General features: G+C 34.2%; 1 protein-coding gene across 1 annotated transcript in view; it reads left to right on the top strand.

The window, feature by feature from the left end:
• Positions 1-6,373: 6,373 nt before the first annotated feature.
• Positions 6,374-22,842, top strand: part of LOC149424353 (long-chain fatty acid transport protein 1-like) — a 73,885-nt gene continuing 57,416 nt past the window's right edge. The window contains exon 1 of the mRNA XM_089651487.1: positions 6,374-7,036. Coding sequence (XP_089507613.1) covers positions 6,861-7,036 — 176 coding nt within the window. The 5' untranslated portion in view covers positions 6,374-6,860. The remainder of the gene's footprint in view (positions 7,037-22,842) is intronic.

The raw sequence follows: 22,842 nt of genomic DNA on the forward strand, positions 1-22,842 counted from the left end.
AAGTAGTATATGCTAATGCAACTAGTGTAGCGCGATACCAGCACTATCAGTAGCGGGCAACTGAAGTCAAACCTACGCGCACAAAACGCTAGTCACTTGTAGATATCTCCGTGTATGAATAATCTAAGACCTGATGTCTGTTTCAAAGATTGCAATCCGTTCTTTAAAATAGGGGAATCCATCAAACGAATTCTGTTTTTTCACAAGTCAAGTTTTTTTTGGGTATTTTTAAATTCCGGATCGGAGATGGCTGCCAAACTCAACAACACAGTCAGCAGTTTTCGTGTACTTTTGAGGCAGCGATGCACAACCGGCGACCCTCTAGTCTAAAAAAATTAAATAATAATTAACAGCATTTGGTTTTCCTTGCCTTTCTTGGTCCGTCCATCGTTATTTTGAATCGGTTCCATTTTAAAGGGGTACACATTGTATGTAACCAAATGTTGTTTCTGAAAAATTAATGAAAAGTTTTGATATATCTTATTTAAGAATCGTTCAGATTTCCAGGTTCTTACTTACTTAACCTTATTGCTGTTTTTGCACATTCATAAAAAAATATTAAAGCGGTTATTAACACTAGTGGTTTAGAAAGGTAATAAAATATTTATAACCTAACCTAACCTACATGCGACCTTACTACTGTTTTTGCTCATACATAAAAAATATTAAAGCGGCTATTAACTCTGGTGGTTTAACCTTTCCCTTACTGTGCTAAAAAAATCCACGCGTTCCGGTGCTGTGTAGTCAATACACATCTCAAAATAAGCGATTTAATTTCGGAAAAATATGAATATTCATAGCTAATCGCTAGAGATGGCAAAATTTAGCATTAATTTTCAGGTTTTTTAGCATTAACGATTGGAAATTTATCATTTTGAGGCATAATTTAGCGTTTTGTAGCAAAATAGAAAAAAATGTATTTCCTGAATGTTTTTAGCGCATATTTTAAGTATTTTTGGTAAAATATATGTTTAACCTTCATTTGCAAGTATTTCCATGTGAAAGATTATAAATAATTAATTTTAATATTAAATTAATAAGGAAGGAAACTCAAAGTACGGGTCAAACAAAAACACAACAAATGCAGATTGCGATTAACATCAATAGGCGTAATTTATTTCGCACAATTTGTGTAATGTCAAAAAGCAATTTTAGCCTACAGTACAAAAATATTAAATATTTACACATAAAATAGTAATAAAATTATAAAAAATCGTAATGTAAATATCGTTTTTTTGAAATTCTCATATATTATTTTAATACCCGGTATTTTCGGGAAATTCGCGCCTATTTCGCTAAATAGAATAATTTAGCTGAAATACGGCCAAAATCACGTTTTTCGCGTTAATTCGCGAAATAGAAATCAATGGAAAAATTTTCAAATGCCTTGAAACGCAAAGAAAACTTATAAATTCCCTATTTTCGAAACATAAATATTTTTTCGCGTTTTTAGTTAAAACGAAATTTTGCCATCTCTACTAATCGCTTATGTTATGTTTATTATATTTTATATCAAAAGTGATAATAATTGTAATTTAATTGCTCAAAACATGAAAAAACCATCGGCAGATGTTAAAAAAACGTGCGAGGAGTCCACATCTAACGACGGTCTGCGCCCGACTGGCTGGCGGCTGGCACACACACACAGCTATGCGGTCGTAGGTATCGATGGTCTAAATCAAAATACAACAGCGGACGTGTGGATTTCTCATGTTCCCGCATAGCGAACTAAAGCGGGACATCAATAGCGTGTCATTTCCTCGCACACTCTTCGCGTAGCAGTGTCATACGGTTGATTGTATTGGTGTATTTGTTCCTGTTTTTTAACAAAAATCACTGATTATTAATTGAATTTGAAAACTATGTAAAATATTATTTTTTAATTCAGTGTATAAATGTATAACGGAGGAATACCTAAAATCTGAACCCAGAATTTATTATATTTATAGAGTTATTAAAGTTATTAGAAGCAATGTGTAGTAAATACACACCACAGATAAGGAAAGGTTAAAAAAAAGTAATAAAATATTTTATAAATAAATATAACAATTATTCTAATTAAGTAAGCTTTTATGGAGACTAATTAATATTATAGAGTATTTATTATTTATTGTAATTAATTATTAATTCAATCCAATTTTCACAATTATAATTAATCTGTTAACGTTTTTTGACATCTTGAAAAATAACTTGGAGTGCTTTTGTGTTTGTAATTATTACATCCGTAAACTGCACACAAAGAACCTACTGGGACATTTTAATGTTTTTTTATCAATATTGATCAAAATACAAATTACAGAGCACAAACACCGCCACCAAGTACTAAATAAATTCAATGTGGCACCATCGAAAGGAATTTCAAAGTCAATACGCTACACTAGCTCCTCTGGCAACCAGAGTTGTTGATATTGCCGATATTTTACTGGATCTGGACGTATTATTAATATTATAGGGTATTTGGATATACTCAGAGATGTGCTTTATTTCAAATAAATCCATTTCAAATGGAAATGCAAAATGCAAAATGGGTATTTTGCATTTTAAATGCTTTTCTAAAAACCATTTTGCATTTTAAATGCTTTTCTCAATGCATTTTTCATTTTAAATGCTTTTTTGCAACATTCTTCCTACTTTCTCCACTCATCTTTTTTTCATAGGACCCAAATGTCAGTCGGTCCTCAACCTCGCTATGAGAGATAATTTACATTTTTCAAGTTGCTCCCTGGTAGAAGCCCTGGCAATCGAGTGATACCATTACAAAAAAATACTTATTCAAATACTGAACATGGGGCCATGTCGCTGTAATATTAAATGTTAGATAGCAGTTTCTATGTTTTTACGTTTTCAACATTTGTCCCGCGCAAATATTTTGTGGTTCATAATCTGTAGTCGTGGCATTTTTTGATTTACCATCATGTAATATGTTTGTTCTACATTGATGTCCATTATTAAATGACAAAACTGTTTAAAAATTCTATAATTATTTTAATTGTTTGACCTGAGAAACCATTTTGGTAAATATTTACCTACGACTACCGTTTTTACTACTACAAAAAATTGCCCCTTTAATAACGCCTGCTCGCGTCCCCTTTAGAGTTATATCCCAGTTTTCAAGTAGTTTGTGGGCTACGCTAGGTTTGTATAGACTGGTTTGTGATTTAATTCTACCTAATCCAACCTAACCTAACATGTACGGAATATTTTCCCAAACGGTAGTCGTAGGTAAATAATTACCACCATTTTGCATTTTCAATGCATTTTGAAAATAGGTATTTTGCATTTTAAATGCTTTTCTAAAAACCATTTTGCATTTTGCATTTTCAAATGGAAAAGTTTTGACCCATTTCCATTTTGCATTTCAAATGGTTTTGGGTACCCATTTTGCACATCTCTGGATATACTCATGATAAACTGAATATACAACTCACGCATAAATAAACCACTCACCTCACTTCACTCACATTCTCACGATTCTCACTTACTTAGTAAAGCAGGCAAGCACCAACACCAAACCTGACCAAACCAAAACATGTCACAAATTAATAATCTCACTGATAAAACGTCCTTAGGACGGGTTGTTCCGGAGAATTTGAACAATTCTTCAAATATCAACGTTAATTTTTCGGGTTCTGTGAAAGTCCCATTCAAGTTCTGTTATTATATCACTATACGCTAGCTGCTTGACAGAACTGAAATAATAACAGAACTTGAAAAATCTTTCACAGAACTTGGAAATTAACATTGAAATTTAAAGAATTGTTCAAATAATCCGAAACAACCCGCCCAATGTCAATAAACATAAAACACGTCCCAAAAATGAAATGTCATAAAAATTAGAGATGGACGTTATTTCTGCCCCGGTGACTTTGATGTCACTGGATACATCTATGATCTATGTAGCGCGATGCCCACCTACCGAAATTTCGGTAGATCTACAGATTTCGGCAAAAATATACCGATATTCGTAGAAAATCTACCTATATTTAGATAAAATAAAGGAGAGGGGGTTCTGGGAAGGTAAAAGGTGTGAGGGTTGGGTAGGAATCTAGGGATCAGTGTGTCCAGGAGTGACGGACATATGTAAATCTCTTTCAAAACGAGAATGAAAAAAACTGATACATCAGCAGTTTTAAATAACGGTATCACCATGCTTATCTAGCAGGGCTCGTATCTGAGAGCAACTTGACAGATGTAAATATCTCTTTTAGCCAGCATAGAGTCTGACACATTACGTTATTTTCTGCGTTAGTTGAAAAATTCGTGATAATGTTTTAGTATCACAAAGCTCAGTACTGCCTAAGTTTGTTTTGGGTATTTTAGTATTTTTCCTATTTTGAAAAAAAGTCACGATTCTCTAAAATATACGAACATGAAGACAGTGACAGTAATGATAATTTTCATTCACATGACAGTGATCAATCTAAGTGGAGTGACTATGAAGAAATAAAAAGAAATCGAAATCTAATGCTTATTTACTTGAGTGACAGTGAAGATGCTACAAGTTTTCTTATTTTTTACAACATATCATTTACTATGAGAAAAAAAACTCATTCCTGGAATGTATATTTATTATAGAAATATCCTTGTTTGTGTTCCCAGAATAAATTCAATCATATTATGGGTATCCGAGCTCGGAAATAGCTTTGCTTTTTTATTACTATTTCTAGTATCTGTTCATTTACATAGTTTTAATTGATTTATCTCAAGATAAATCAATTACAACTATGTGAACAGTGCGTGTTTTAATATCTATTGCTTTGAATGCTTGTTGATAATCTAATCATATCAATCAGTCCGTTGGTTTTGGATTAAAATGTAATATTACTTTTTTTTCAAATTTGGAAAAGCTTTTCTTACTTTTGATTGCATCCGGTACGTCGTTAAAAGCTTTGCTCCTAGGTATTCGTAGTGGTGTTGTGCAGCTGTTGTTACACCTAGGTACATATACATTCCTTTATTTTCTAGGTCTTACACTTTGCGTTGAGGACATTTTGGATTCATTAAAAATTTTTAAGATAAAATTTTTTTCAAAAAATTTTACACCTGCTAGGACCTTGACCTTTCAGGCCTCTGGCATATTGACCGTTACATTTTTAAAGATGCTGTCAGAATGTTTGCTGGAGAATTTGTGCGTATTTCCGCTTCTCAATAAAATCCAAATAATGGAATATTTCTGAATGTATCAAAAATCTAAAATCTGTTTTTGAAAGTGAGGAAATACGCTTTCCAATTTTATTAATAGAAATAAATATATATTTTTTGATAAACATATTCTTATTTTAAATCAAATATAAAAATGGCTATCCTTAAATTTTTCCGTCGAAATACTAACTTAAAAATACTGAAAACAAAAAGGACACATATTTAATTATATATACACAAAACGAATATTTCTTTGTTTGTCCCATATATAAAATGTCAAAATTAGTTCTTATAAGTGCCAGGAGTGTTTGGAGAGTGTTTTAAATGGTAGAAGTCGGGGACGCTCGAGAAAGACTTTATCACGTTAGACTATGACGCGTTATCTCTGCCCTGCATTGAGATACGATGTCGAATTAAAGTTTTTAACAGTAACAATGTAGATTCCATGATTCTACTTGAAGTGAATGATAGAAAAGTCGGGGATGTCCAAAGAAGACATGAATCAATAATTATTTGTGGTTAAATGAGACAAGTGATTAACAAAGAGAAGGGTGTAAGGAGAATGTATTACTTGAAAGTGAATGGTTGAAGAGGTCGAAGTAGCCCTTAAGGGGACATGGCACGATCAAGTGGAACAAATACTTTAATTAGAATACAATAATTTTATTCCCACCTTAAAAATGCGCACAGTTTTCAGGAACTACTTCTACATTTAAATATAAAGCTCGATGTTTTATCTTTCTAACGCCGTTTAGTACACGTTTTTAACTATGAAGGTAATGGAGACACATTTATTTCTACGAGACCATATGAGCTGTTCCGGAAAGCTAATACGGGTAATAGCTGTTTGTTTCCAAAATTGAACAAATTAGCCTGAGGAGTTATTTATAAAAATAGTTCACTGGTTGGATAATCTCCTTTTTTAATAATAATTTTTGTATCACTTATTTTTTTATCACTTTTTGTGTTATTACTATCGGATACAAGTTAATGTTGAAAATGCTTACCTATTGAAGTAATTGCACTAATACTAATATCAATAAAGTGAAGAAACTGAGGAATCTTAAAATATTACAGACAATAATAATAAATACGAAATACCGATATAATCTTTATTCAGTTCCATAAGGAACCGGTTACCGCTCTGTCCTCTGTCACCGGGACAAGAATGTGGTTGACCATCTCTGATTCAGATTTTATTCGCTGAAATGCCAAAAACAAGTCGGTGGCTCTCTGACGTTGACGTGCGCGTGTGCTCGTCGAGCTATTGCTTACCCATTCGTCGTGGTTTATAACAAACGTAAACAATAGCGGTAGTCTTCAAGAGTTTGAGACGCCGCGCCAGTTTTATCACTTCACTGAAATTATTCTCGCGTTGTAAGTGATAAAACATCAAAAATATTACCTACTTACCGAGCCGGTCGAATCGCTGGTATTTTGTTGCGCCGCCGCTCTTGACTGTTCGTAAAATCGACCCCATGCGCAAACGTCAACCCTTGTCGATTTTTCTGCCCTGACAGGCGTATGACCGTGATAGTATTATTAAATCAACTAAGCGGTCGTGCCCGTTTTACTTTTAATACATACTCTAAACAAACGTTAAAAACTGTGCTCGGAGTGCCAAATTAAAAATTATCGGTTTAAGAAGGGAAGTTATATGTTGAAAGCTGTCGGTGGGCGGTGTTCTAAGTTCCCTTGTGCACATTGAAGATTGTAAGATGCACGCTTTACTAGCGTTGCTGGCGGCGGTGATGGCTGTTTCTGCTGTGGCTGCGGGGATAGCCAGTGCCTTCTCCAAGGCGGCTATTTTCGCCCTTCTGGCCCTGGCCCCCGTTCTCTACAGGTACCACGCGCGGCTCTACGTCATCTTCAAGACTCTACCACGTGATGTCAAGTAAGTAAACCATTTTAGAAGTGGAAGACCCTTTTCACTTTTCTGGCTGGAACCATAACCGTGTAATGTTGATCATGAAGCGATTGTCGTCCGGTCCCAGTGGCGTATCAGAGACGAGTTCGTAGGAGTCTTTGCTATTGGAACCTTGGCAAATTTATTAAATTTTAATTGAAATATTTGACGATTCAAGAGAATTCTGCTGTTATCAAATATCGATAACATTATAGTCCTACATGGGATAGTGAACGCAATAAATTATTAATTATTACTAGTACACGGTCGTATAAAAACTGGAAGGTTTTTCAAGGACCTGGTGAGTCAGTTTCTTCGCAGTACCTAATTAAAGATACCACTTTTCAATGTATAATATTCCACAGTAACATTTGGTAGGTCGGTTGGTAGTATTCTTATTTTTTGGCGATCACAATAAATTCCTATCCAGTTAAAAAAGTATTGCTCGGTCAGGTAAGTAGGTGCCTACTCAATTAATGTGCAGGTCTTCTACCTTCGCAGAGGATGTCTTGTGTTGACGGGAAATTCCACGACTGTAGGCAAAACCTCCTAGATCACAAGGCCGGGACACTCATTCAAAGCCGCCTCCTAACTTGTATGGGATTTTACAAAAAAATCGTTTTATTTTATTTTTTCTATTTATTCTTAAGTACTAAAACTTTTTAAAATGTTTTAGTTAATTTAAAAAATAAATAAAAATACATTTTTTAAGGTTCCCATGCAAGTTAGGAAGCTGATTTGATTCAGTGTCCCAGCCTTGTGATCTAGGAGGTTGTGCTGTAGGTCGATGGCCAAGTCGCTAGTTATACCAGTCACGCCATCATTAATAAGTAGTTGAGAGGGAGAGGTATAGAACTATTATCCATACTCTTAGGGAAGAGGAGTTCAGAGGAGCATCACCGTTGTACACGGAGTAGGCGACACATTACGCTATACGTATCATGGCTTGGTCTATTTCAGCATATCTCGCCATACACTACCAATGGGAATGTATGGTGAGCGATATGCTGAAATAGGCCAAACCACGAAAATGTAGCGCGCTTCTAGCATGGTCTGTCACAGGCTTTTTAAGCTATTTACCATCGCAAAAAAATATAAAACACTTGAATCTCGGGGTAGCCGGGAAATTATTGTTGGAAGGTAAGTATTTTGGAAATGTGTTTATTTTAGAGTAGCAGACCTTCACTCTAGATTTTTTACGATTTATAGCTTAGATTTTCGAATATATTTTAGGGCCGGTGTATCAGTTGGTCTTTAGCTCGCTAAGAGAGATATTTACGTTTGTCAAGTTGCTCTCTGGTAGGTGCCCTGGCAAAATAATCCATTACTAAAATACTGGTATACCGACTCTTACAAGAATTTGGTGTCCTGTTCTTTTTTATGAGTTTAAATAAGGATCATTATTAGTAATTCCCATACCTATGAATAATGACCGTCTAACTTAAATACCAGTATATTTTTTAATTTTATAGTTACTTTTAATAGTTTAAAAGATTTTAAAAGTATTTATTTTATCTTAAGATTACCCGCTTTTCACATCGAAGAACACTAGGTCAAATATTAGCATCTCGTCACCAATGTTATTGTATTGAACCAAAGTGCAAAAATACATCCATGGCGGACTTGATAAACAATCTGCTTGTGTTTAAAAACTTGCATTATTACGAAAGAAATGGCTCGACGTCATCAAACTAACCATTAGAAAAATGAATTAAGTCAACTGAATTGTTCCGAGGATCATTTTGATGAAATTACAATAGTTTAATTTAGGTGATTTAATAAGGATGATTTGTATATCACCGTTTTGTGCAAAATCACCTCAACGGCATTATCCATTATTATACCATAATCAACAATCATAATATTTTGTAAGCAGATTACCATATCAATATTATTGTGTTTTGATTTTGACACTAACCTCAAAATATACTTTATAAATAATACACCTATTACTAACGATCAATTGTACATCAATACTTATCACCATCATTAATTTTCTAAAATAAAAAAATACTAGCGATGCTGTGGCTCAATCTGTCTGTGCAGATAGAGAAACAATAGCGCTTGTTGCTTTTACGCCCAAAAGATGGCGTTTTTTTTAAGTACAGTTGTTTTTACCTTTCACAGGTGACATATACATATATAAAAACACACGCGTATTCGAATGCACCGTTGTGTCACAATTTCAAAGCAATCGGTGAAGAAATTTCGGAGATTTAAGATTTTTAACATTAACTTTTATTTATTTAGAAACTAGATAGATTTTAGGCGTCTAATAATGTTTTAATTCCATCAACAATGAAACAACAACAACGAAATGTGACATTGTAGCATAAATAAACTACTCACCATTGTAGACTGTAGATATATGACTCACGTAGACTGGTTGTGATGTCAGAATCAGCAGATTCAGTCGTACTTACCAAGCAAATGGTGTGTTAATGTGATGCTGTTTTATTAGTTTCTAAATGACTATTAATAAATTCACCGTATAATAATATGTACCTATATTATGTTAACTAAAATAAAAAAATATACAACTAAAATAAAAATAGGAAAAAATATGATAAAACTTAGGTATTAAGAATCAGCGTGTACCTGTAAGAATATGTATATACTATATTTTTTTAGCCATGATATTTTTACTGGAGTCGATAATTTGTGTTTTTAAATGATTTATTATCTTTATAGACATAATAAAAATACATTGTACGGTGGTAAATTAAAAAAAACTTGGCGTGGACGGTATATTTTATATGTATGTTATGTATACAATAATTGCACTTTTTTGTAACGTCACATTTAGCAACTTTCGAACTTCGAACCGGTCTAGCTTCACGATGCAATTTAAAAGCTCGAGGAGATCATCGACCCATTACCTATATCGATCATTTATTTTTATCATCGATGCAAAGTGAATGGAAGTAATTTGTTTGTGGAGAGTGAACACGTAAGTCCTGACGTGGTTCTCTGACTCAACTCGTGACGTTGTCGACGAAATAGTCTGGCAATTCGCGGGAATAGTATGCGGCAATTGCGATAGGACCACGTCAGGACTTTGCGCTTCGTCATGTCTGCGTCGTAAAGGCCTATGTGCTTTTATTTGTGTGGACTGCACAATTAATAGTCTCGATTACTCACAGCCAATGGAACTATGACATCCCAATTTTTATTGATCGTGTTGTGAGACTGAATGAAGTGGGAGAGGGAAAGAGAAGTACTAGGAATTACTTGTTATTCAAAGTATGTTTCCAAAGTAGAACAAATTGCAAGAAATAATTTGAATTAAGCTGAAAAACCCCTAGCACTTATCTTTAGCCCACAGCTAGAGTTTTTGCCGCATGCCATTGAGGTCGTCACTTCTATAAGATGAGAAGAATTTTCTTTATAATTTCTTCGATTTTCTGTAATAATTTCAAATATAACTATGCCATTCTATTGACTAGATATAAAATTAATTGAGACTGTGGGTAGACTACTTGCTTATTTTGTAATTTCTTTATTTAATATAGATATAAGTGGGTACAGTGGTGTTATATAAATTACATATGGGTCCAAATATATTTACAATCGCAATCTCACCAAAGAAGAAACTGGTTCTTGTGATTGGTGAGCGAGTTAGACTAAGTATAAGAAAATAGAATAACATTATGCAATAGGTATATATAGGGAATGCAATCCCGCAAGAAAATAATCCTGGTATTTGCGGGACTGAACAATCTTAGTCCCGCTGGATCCAGGTATTTGCGGGATCCAGCAGAGTGGACTTAGATATCTAATCAATCGTATAATAAAGACCTAATACCTCGATCTACCAACCTTGTTTTTAGAGTTTTAAATTTATACCCATAATAAAAAAAGTTCTTTAGGACATTTTAAATGATTTAAATAGGTATACCTTTAGTTAGGCATAGGTAAAGTTTAAGTCATAAATTGGCAATGAATAAGATAAGACATAAATTTACATAACATACCCGCCTCGGAACAGACTTTGTCTAGTGAGGTGGGTAAAATAAATCTATGTACACAAATTAAAATAAAATAAACGCCCGGATTTCCGGCACTGAAACTGAAACTTAAATTTAAATAATAACGTTCACACGATAAACAATATTCTTGTACAATGAGCATCATAAGTTTAATTAAACATTATTTTGGAAATAGCTTCGTAAAAAAGTTAAAGTATTAATTGTGTCATCTGATAAACGGCTTCTTATATTGGACACAAGGTAGCCAGCGGCTGAAAAAGCTCGTTCAGCTTCCACGCTGGTTGGCACAATAGTCATTAGCGCATTGTAAGTGAATTGAAGGTAATTCTCTGTAATCCCGCCAGTCCAGCGGGATCCCGCAAAATTTTCGACCGAGATTAGTCCCGCTAAATGTCTGCGGGATCTCGGTATTTCGGGATCCCGGTATACCGGGATTGCATTCCCTAGGTATATATAATAGGAGCAATTGAAACTTCTGGATCATCTATATGTGTACGTGTATATATAGGATTCTATTACCTACTAAATATTGAGCCATTAAGAGAGAAATTAGAAACATCTAAATAAAGTAGAGATGAATATAGAGTAATAATAAATATAAAGAAAGGGAAAAACAGGCAATTATTTAGTTAATTATTCCTGACAAGTATAACTTCAGTTTTAGTTTCAGTTTGTTGATATCTTTTAATTTCTTTATTTCAATCGGAAGGTTGTTGAAATACTTTATTCCTAAATAGATAAAGTTGTTTTGCATTAGTTTGGTATTTTGATGTTGTATTGATATCTTTTTGTGGGTTTCAAAGTTTTTGATGATATTATCTTGTAAGATATCCTCTGGATATTTGGAGGGTTTCTTTAGAATTACTTTGATGATTAGCTTCTGGACCACTTGATCGGGGTTAGAATATTGTTGTTTGACCCCCCCCCCTCCATCCAATGTTTCCATATTGAATTAACGACTGGATTAGTGCGCAGTACTCTTTTTAGGTTACTGAGATTCAAAATATTGCTTAATCTCATGAATATAAAATATAAAATTTATCAATCGTATCTCACTTGAAACTTTGACCTGGTCTTCATAATAATTACACAATGCCCTATTGCAACTCGCGGATTTTAACTCTAGACCAATCTGTAATCATTATTAATTTGTCGGAATTTGGAGTTTGGCTCGGACTACGAAGTAAATAAACACATTTTATCAATGTTTTATTTACTGTAATAATAGGAATACGATTTAACCCCTAATCCATCCATTTGTTTGAACAGTAACGACATACAAGTGCCAATTCAAAGATAGTGAATAACACCGGAATATTTCCATAGATAAGGTTCACAAAACAACACTATACAGATCGAATATTCCCCATATTATTTGTTACTATCATATTACATACTATCATGTCGAATGTGACTCCACGATGCGACACTTATCCTGTTGCAACTGTTTTTATTGAACGTTTTATTTGGAAATTTATATTGAAGATGCAATGAAACTTTTTTTTGTCAAGTTTAATTTGTAGAACTGCATTTTAAAAAATGCAATGAAATTTTTACTAATATTAAAAAAATATATATTTATGTTGGTAAAAAGATCTGCCTTCATCTTTTTTTCTCTGCTTAGCTATCAATGATCATAATAATTATTTTTCGAGGATTGCTTATTATTATTGATTACAGGAGATCAAAAGAGGAAATATCGATCCCTATATGTTTTTTTTTTAATATCGGGAGCAGGGTTGCTATTATTCTAAAATACCCACAAGTTCCTTTACCTCCCAAATGAACCAAATTCTATTGAAATCAGCATTTGTTTTTTTTTTTATTATCTAGTCATTTTTGGGTTTTCTCTTTCGTTCAGTGTATAAAAAACAGCTTTTTTTAAATTTGTTGCGAAGAAAACGAAATTTTAGTACATTATCACAATAATTATTTTTGAATATTGTTGGATATCAAAAATTGCCCAGAAACCCTGCGTTTCCCCACAAAAAGGTTCTTCTCGCAAAATAACCAATTCTTGAAATAATCTTACAAATTCCCCTCAATTTGGGGAATCAATACCCCAACGTATTGGCAACCCAGGCATGCAGTCGAGGCCTGTTTTATACAAAACTTATTTTTGGATTTGAGGCGAAAATATCAAATCAAACTGAATGATATTTTTTGAAATCAAAAGGTATAGCAGTTTTGCAGTTATTTTGGTTTATCGTTTTAAAATACACGCTATTAAAGAATACATAACCTTGTTGTAGGTACCTACATTCTGAACACCATCCACGTCTTCGTATGTATTACGGACTAAATAATATAAAATATTTATTTGCTTATAATGAAATTTTGGAAGAAATTGCCATGCGGTGACAAACCTAATGAGTAATTAGGACTCCCGGAGGCATTGTTTTGGCTTTAGGCCTCGAGTCTATTTTTAATGTCGATAGTAGTTGTTTATAGTGACGCACAGAGAAATCCGCGTTGCAAACGGTCGTGTTGGTTATATAAATATAATATTCCGATGGAGGCTTCCAGGAAATCCAAGCCCGAGACGGCTCAATCCGTTAATTGGATAAAACGGAGAAACCTCGGTCAAGCGCGAAGCTCCACAAGCGTGGTGGCGTGGCTTCTGCAGCGCACGGGTGCGGGCGACCAGGCACCAGGTAAGCACTGAGCAATAAGCAGTAAGCCCGGCTCGGTAACCACTGATCAGGTGGTCAGGCTATGCTGTCACCACGTGACAACAGTCTACAACAGCGGTTTCCTAGTGCCAGCGAGTCACAACTCGGAACTGCAACTCTCGCCACCAACTTGCCATCTTTGATGCTTGAGGGCAATTCACTACATTGTCAATGATTCCGCTTCACGAATGGAGTATTTTCACAAATGAGAAACACTTGAAAATCTGTAAAATATAAGTTCATTTTTCTGGTTTTGATCATCGGAGTAAAAATGTTAAATTTGAATATTTTCAACAATAATTATTTAAAAAATAAACACTAATTCATAAACGGTTCATATTTGACTATGACGTAGGCAACGCGTAAAAAATAGAGCTATCGGGACTCGGGACTGTCCCTACAAACGTTTGTCTGTATGACGTCACATAACATATTGTTCTTGTGGTAAATAAAAAAATGGCTTATTTTAAATCTATATAGAATTATGCTAGTAACTAGCTACCATAATTCACCTAATATTATACAAGTTCTGGCCTTTGATGGCCGTCCAGAAAACATTGGATATTTTTACCCTACCTGCTTATGATTGCGTAATACTTTTATCCGATTATGAAACAATTATGTTTTTTCAGATGGTCTCCGGAGTACACTCGAATAGCAAAAACGCCACCCTTCAATTACGTAATAAACTTTATGTAATATGAGTACTCTAGGGGCATGTCGATAAAAGAATGATGTAGCAATTTTTCTATCTACTTATTGAATCCTATTTACTATTATTTTTTCAAAAGCCGAAGAGGCCTTTTTGGTGACAAACATCCAGGCTCCTAACCAACAAGTTTGTTGACTAGAAACAAACAGTAAACCCTCTACAACGAAATTTACGTAATTGAAAATAGTCACGATATTTGAAAAACATCATAATAACGTTAATTGAATGAGGCAACCAATGCTCCACAGACCGAATGAATGTATTATAGAAATTTTAAGCCTTTTAGCTTTGTTAGCAAGATTGTTGAGCTTCAAGGATTATGAAATTACAATTAACTGGAGTAGGTTAGGTTAGCATAATTTTTTTAATACATGTGTATAAGGATTGTATTATGACGTAGATAACTATATACTTAATACCACAACTAAATACATCAATTATGGAAGGTTTTCGAGAGAAACTGATGGGTGGCCATTCCTAGGAAGGTTTATCAAAAATGTGAACGTGTGGGTCATGGTAACCCACAGGGACCTCTTTCGGGCTCAAATGGTATCTACGATGCTCTGATATGTATAACGTAAATAAATAAGTATTGGCATACCCGTCAAGTCGTTGTTATTTCAACTTTTGGAGGCGTCCACATTTTGTCTCCCCTTGTCAATTTGAGTCACGCTTAGGACGGGTTGTTTCGGAGAATTTGAACAAATCATCAAATTTCAACGTTCATTTTCGGGTTCTGTGAAAGTCCTATTCAAGTTATGTTATTATATCATTGTAGGCTAGTTGCTTGACAAAACTGAAATAAAAACAGAACTTGAAAAAATCTTTCACAGAACTTGAAAATGAACGTTGAAATTTGATGAATTGTTCAAATTCTCCGAAACAACCCGTCCTTAGACTCCTTTCCCTCTCTCAAAAAACTTAACTTCACGCCAGACCGAACCACCTCCTACTTTATTATTACTGAAAAATACAAATTTATGTACTATAGTAACTATAGCATCATCGCCGCATTTGCCTGTGAAGAGTGGATTTTTTTAGTTCATGAATCCCATCTCCCCTTTATCACTCCCAGTCCTATTTTCACCTCCTTATAACGTGACGTATTTTATGAACGACTCGTAAGTACCCCTTTCCAGTCGTATACAATCATCTCGCTAAAGCGGTGGATTAGAATTAGCTGATGGTTGAAGTACAGAATTGACCCCTGAACGAACATTGAACCGTACTGCCTTGTGTGTGTGTGTAAATGTAGCCGGTTCCTTCTTTTTTTTCGTCGGGGACAATTATTTTCTTTTATTGATGGTAACGTCAAAGACACTCTATTCAATTATAATACCGTACGGAAATTCTATTTCTGTAATATCTCAGAAATATCTACTGGATGCTGTAAAATGAAATCTCTTCGGCGTAAGACCAAGTGCCATGGACTGTCGTACAACGAATGTAGAGATTGGAAAATAATGGAAAGGCTTAGATTTGTGGGTTAGGTTTGTGTTTTTACATTATTTGGACTGCCTACAAACGTTGGCCGATGTGACGTCACGGACGCCTTCCGCGCGGACATAAACAAACAATATATACATATCTTTTTATTTCCCAGCTACGTTTATGATCGTTTTGGCGGCAAATCAAATTACGCCTAATTTTGCTCATTCTCGAAAATTTATTCATTAACGAAAAAATAAAATATAAAAATAACATGCCTTTCGTAATATTTTTTCTTAATTTTTTTCAAAGAAAAAAAGACGGTGAAAATACCTTATTCTGTATGGCTATCTTTTATTCAAAAGCTGCCCACGTATTGGAGAAATATGCGCATATTGTTCGTGCCGATATCGACCCGACTAACGGCTGAGCAGCGAGAATGAGAATGTCAAACGGTTTTCTGAATTATTCAGTATTGAGGTTGATTAAATAATAATGATGATTCGTTCCGCGGCTTGGCGAATATGTATGCATTCTATCATTTCTCTTCTAAACTTAAAAGCGTAAAATCTGCTATCTCACTAAACACTCTTGAAAATTGAGCGCATCGTTTCCACAGGTTTTGTTGTTCTGGTCTACTTTGAAGGTCAACGCAGCTATGTTCGGTTTGTAACGTCCTTGCTATCATAACCTAGTTTAAAAAATCTTCTCTTTTTAGAGTAGCACTATAGCATGATGTGCATTTTATGTATTCATTTGAATAGGTAAAAAGCGCATGACGGCAGCTTGGCAACTTCGCGAAATATACCGTAAACTGGATGTTCATAAATGCACTATTTCACTGTACTGTATTAAAGATGGCGGTGATTTTATTTTTTCATTAAAGCGGCTATTAAAACATTGTACATACAAAATATGATGTTAAATATATGTATAGTAAGTTGCATTTCTTAGACCTCTCTAGGGTGACCTGTGCTGAGGCGGACTAAATTTATTCATTTCTGTTTTATTAGTTTTCTATGTCGTTCTTAATGTTTGATTCAGAGTTTTTTCATTAATCTCTTTCAGCCAGTTTTTTATTCTTGATTTGTAATCATTCAAATTTCCTATTAGTTTCATATCAGGGGGAAGGATTTTGTGGAGTTTTTTTGTGCAAAATTAATATAATTTCTTTGTCCGGATGTGGTTTTATGACCTGGAATATTTTTTATGTCATTGTGATTTGACCTTGTTTGATTATTTTGTTTTTTCTATTACTATTTTATTGTTCCTACACGTGAGCAAAGACGGTTATGCACTGAGGGACGTTTGAATAAATTTACAAAACATTGTTGTGGATGATATTCCTTATTCAATTTACTAAATTATATACGTGTTCGAAATGTCAACTGACCGTACCACATGTGAATGTACCACAAATTTTGTTATGTTTTTATGTATTGTACGCATATTTCGAAACAGCATTTGTTCCCATTTAATAATATATGTTAACATTGTGCCATACATACATTTTTATCATCTTTTGTCCTTTCTTGAACATTTTTGTTATTTTTAGGAAGGCCCATATGTGAAGAATTATTGTAAGCATTAAAAAAGGGGGGATTAAATGCGTATTCTGTAAAATCAAAATAGTTTTTTTTACTAAATATATAACAAAATAATACCACATATCGAGAGGTTCTAACATTTTTAGCTTTACATTTTACTGAAACAAACTATTTTTAATATACATAATTAATTAACATAAGGAAAAAGCTGTAGATACATTGTAAACTTTAAAAAGCAAAATACATATACTTATAATGGTTGCAAGAAAAAAATAGTCGTATCTAAATTTTCGGATAGTCCTTATGAATTCCAGTCAGCAGCATATAAATGAGTTCTCGGAGCTCGGGTAAAAGTTGTGCTGCTGTGAACAGTTACTAGTGTGACTTGTTTAACGCGTTTTCACCTCGTTCGACACCAGGAATATGTCAAGCTTCCGCATTAAAATGTAAATACCTCCTTAATCCGTATTCACCAGAGGCTCGTTGTGAGATTTAAGTCGACCAAAGAACAATGCAAAGGAAAGAAAGGAAGCAAAAGTCAGGTGTTTGAAAACGTTCTTTCCGTCTTATGATTCCGTGAAAATAATTAAGCAAAAGTGCTTACCTAAAAAACAAAACTATTTCAGTAACCGATGGTTTTGTGGAAGTTAAACTCCAAGAACCTGTCGATCATTCGGCCACTAGATTGTGAGAAGTTCTAAAAGAGGTTTTGGAATCAGTTTAATTGATAGACCATTTTTAAATGTCGCCTTTGCAAATTATATATAAATGGGGTTGTGATGGTTGTGTTAGTGACGGAGTATTGATTTAGACTGATGACAACGAAGACGCCTTTGGCACATAGATTTTCAACCATGTTTCTATTAATTGTATGTAACCACTTCTTTCGCGTGTTTTGTGTACATATCGTCGCTGTTAAATCAAACCGGCATATGTGCAAAAATGGAGCTTTTGAGTTATTGGTGTCGAAAAACTTATTTTTTTTCCATTCTATGCTTATGTCGAACCGGCATGTCGTATAGTTGAATAAAAATCTGTCAGATGAAGTTGGGCCGGTATGCATTTGCGCGGGAATCGCCATTTTTTTAGCAGAAGACAGACCTATTCCGCAATACGCCAGTTGCTTCAAAACTTTCAAGGGGGAAATGCGTCCATCATGTAAGTAAAACTGAATTATCTCACAATAATACATTTTTATTATTACCCAGATATGACTTATTGTATGACTTATTGGCAGATAATCCGGTTTGCACTTAACAAAAGCGTTTATAGCAGCCTCAACTAAAACAAACAGGCATATATGCCAAAATGTCTGACCAGGGTAAAATTTCTCCCGGTTAAAAAAATAAATTAAAAACTTTAGCAAACTGAAAGATGCGAAACTGCGGTGACGAATACGAGTCTAAAACCCGTGGAAGAGTGAACCAACGAAGCATTAAGCCTCCTTTCCACAACTATAAACTCAAGTGTTCCTAGTCATTACTACAGATCTCAAAGTTCTCGGGAGTATGTCGATGGTGGAAAATCTATCGCCGATCACAGAGATTATCTAAAAGAAAGAAAGGAGTCAAACCTTGCAGGAATCAGCTACTACCAGTACAGAGGTTTTTTCAAGTCATACCAACTTTCACACCGAAGAAAGATCAGTGTGATGTTTGTCTCAATTTTTTTTTTTATAGTGAATGCCTCACAAGAGTCCCAACTGCTCCCGTCTGGAGCCAGTGAGACTATGGCATCCCCAATTGGAGGATGTTGTGAGGCTGAAGGTAAGTGGGGAAGGGAAAGAGGAAGGTGGGGAAGTACCTGGCTATTCAGATCTAGTCACTAAACACGGCTAAAGCCATTTGGAGCAACGTTTCAATTCTGAATGGTGGTCTTACACCAGGGCGATACTGGTAGTATCTTCCACTCTGGAACGTGCCGCAAATATACTATATATTATTTTAATTGATTAATTGTGAAATAACACAAATTAATCAAATAAAATTTATTTGCGCACGCCGGGTTCGAACCCGCGACCTTCGGAATGGCAGTCCAATGCGTCACCACTGGACTATGCCGGCCGTCAAAGAAAATACGAAATACAAAATACGAAATAAAATACCATATAATGGGAGGAGGCGAAGAAAAGGAATAAACGGGGCAATGGGAGCGTGAATCCTGTTCTGATGCAAGCTTATTCCAAGAGACCATTGATGAGAAGAAGAAAAATGGTATCCTAAAGTTAGTTACCGCCGGGATAATACCGTCAATTTATTCAGATTTCCATAAACGATTGGGAAACTTTGAAGTTACCAGCAAAGGGAAGAGTAGTATTATGTTAATTGTTTATAAAAAAATTGTGAAGTAATAAATTATATTTTCATTGACAACATTATCTTTTTTTATACCTAAAACAGGTTCCAAAAGAAGAAGCCACTATGACACAAATGCAAATATTACACTGATTTTAAAGCCATACTGGCATATCAGCATTTTACTCTTAATTTAAGCAATTTTTGATGTATTTGCAACTACTACTTCAATAAGCAGTATTCATCTAAATTTTATTCATTCATGAGGTGGCTTTGAGGTGAACCAAACGGACGTTAAAAGGAAAATATCATATGCGAAATCTTTAAAGCGCTCTGGTGAAAAACAAGCATTTTGCAGATATGCCGGTTTGATTTCACAGCGACGATATGTAGATATGAATTAAAATATGTAAATTAAAATGAATATTTGTGTATTTTCAAAATGTACTATATTTTTATGTTGTCAATTCATACGTAAGAGTAAATTAATAATTTTAACTAAAACATAATGATTATACATCAATATTAACAAACAAAAAATTGCATTACTACATACTCGACAAATAATTAATTCGTGTTTTTCTTCATTCCGTTCAGTGTGCGTCGCCCGTGTCAAAAAATAATAATAACTTGGCGAATCGTTGGTGAATTTCGAATTGATTTCATAACGCTACTTCCGATCTAATCCGCCGCCTTCCGTCCACCAATCAATCTCCGGAACGTCGACTTTACCACGAAACTCACGTGTAATTTTGTCCACGGAATCGACGCTATTTTGGAGTTGATTTTGCGGCAGGTATAACTTTTTTGGTTTGAGCTTTCGATTTCGAGTAAATCGAGTTCGAAGATGAAATTTTGAAAGTTAAATTTGAAAAAAATCGGTTGCTACGGTACTTGTTACTGTCATCTGCTAATGCGTCGAACCGTAGCTGGCTCCAACAAATTTTGAACCCTCTAATTTCCGATAAAAAGGGAAAAGTAGAAAGTAAAATATGCGTTCTCTGTGATAATGAAAAATTGGGCACATTGACATTGACATTTGTCACATGAGAACGGGTTGTTTCTATGAATAGTTATCGAGTTCAACAGCTCGGCTATGGAAATATTTGCCGGTATCTGTGTTTCCTATCTCCTACAACATAGGTCTCTTTAAGACCCATTGTTCACTCCTTCCTTTCCTCAAAAACATTCTGAATTCAGCATCACCAACATGACATAGACCCTGAGGAAAATTATTTTAACATACATATTTATCAGAATACATTATGATCTCTTGGAGATAAAAATGAATCACTTTATCTCCAAAATAAACGTTTGATTTTGCTTTATTTATTTTATAATCATATTACCTATATAATATTAATATTAAATGAATTCTTGAATGCCCCTTGTCTCTATGACGACAGACCAGGTGGCCGTTCTGTTATTTAAACATTGTGGACATTAAATTATATAACAATAGGGTCCAAAGTAAACACTCACCCTTTACAACAGTATAACATTCGGTCTAGTAAACGAGTCATTTTTTGATCCATTGAAGTTATACTAGTCGTGTAGGTTGAAATGTGTTCTATGACATTTTTTTTCTTTTCGGGTATGACAACAGAGGAAAAACATTTGGCAGTCGATTTACGATTTATTGAAAACTAATCTTTTATAAACAGTCGGAAAATAAGAAAGATATTTTTTAACCACACTTGTTAATTGGTAATAAAGAAAACGCACGTGTGTAAAAATTTTTTATGTTAAACATATTTTTTCCGAGGTACTGTTATGGACACAGCCGACTTAAAAAATGCACAAAACCATAAAATATTGAAATATCCCTCGTGCCTTATTAACCTACGAATTTATACAAATGATAGAGATCTGCAAATTTTTTAGCAAAAGGGACGCTCTGTCTGCTTATTTTTCACACCTCCCCGGGCCACAGAGTGGGGGAGGGGAGGAGTTAGCAACATTCTAGGGAGCAAACCGGTTTTAATTTTTTTTATTATTTAATGTTTCCACCAGAAATAGTTAAGATGTCATCTGACTGATGTTTCTCACAAATGTAAGCAATTCTTTGCTGATTTATACATATAGCAATAATACACTAGTGTAATATGCCACGTAGTTTAAAAAACATTTAACTGATAAAACAATAACCTCGACATTATTAATTTGTTATTTCATTGTTCTTTGACCATGCCAATTCACAATAAAACATAGCAGACAGAATTGTCATTATCACGCACGAATTATAAATGTTTCCATTTCCTCGGACGTGAGTCAGGAGTCACTTCTGCTAACTGCATACCGCTGCAACTAAAGGTCATCCAGCACCAGCAGAAGTGTTACTTGCCAGCTAGTGTATTTATACATTTTGTAATTCCTTTATTCCAGACTAGAGATGGGCAGGATCGAAATATTTTTTATCGGAACATCAAAAGAATCGAGTGATTAACCGATTTAATCGTTGGTATAGGAACATTTTGATATGTAAGTACTGCATTTGAAAATATGTGCTAAACCTGTGTTTTCATACTGGCAATGATGTTTATTGTTTACTTGCGGATAGCAACGTAATCGTAATATAATGATGTGAATGACTACGAATTTGAAAGCGTTTCATGTGACGTTGAATTTATAATATCTGCATTTAAACTGAATATATAAGTTCAAATATACTATATAATACAAATAAGTTTCGTACCTACTTCCGATTGTAAGGAAATACAATATAAATAAACAAATAACAAAAATACAATATAGTTGAATATTCCTAATGGAGGTTTGAAATCTCATCACATTTTTCATTATTCCATAAAGTCCTTCAATAGAAGAAATAATGAAAATATTTCATCCTCGTAGACATAAAATCCTGGACACTAAAACAATACCATTTATAATATTTATATGTCGGGCCGATTGCATCTCTCACATAAAATATACATACATAACCTTAAAATACATTCAACATTAAGATTATTTATGTAGCGCCCTCGAGGTGATTTTGCACAAAAAAATATAATATTAGTAAAACGTAAGAGTAACATGAAGTAAAAAAAGAAATTACAACAACAGTCTGATAGTTTGAATGTCTAAAATTTGACAATCGTATACATTTCGTATTCTTTTATATATTTTTAAGTCGTCAGCAAATAGCATGT

Source organism: Hesperophylax consimilis, chromosome 4, assembly GCF_061612785.1.
Source record: "Hesperophylax consimilis isolate HC1 chromosome 4, BYU_Hcon_1.0, whole genome shotgun sequence".
Classification (NCBI taxonomy): Eukaryota; Metazoa; Arthropoda; class Insecta; order Trichoptera; family Limnephilidae; genus Hesperophylax; species Hesperophylax consimilis.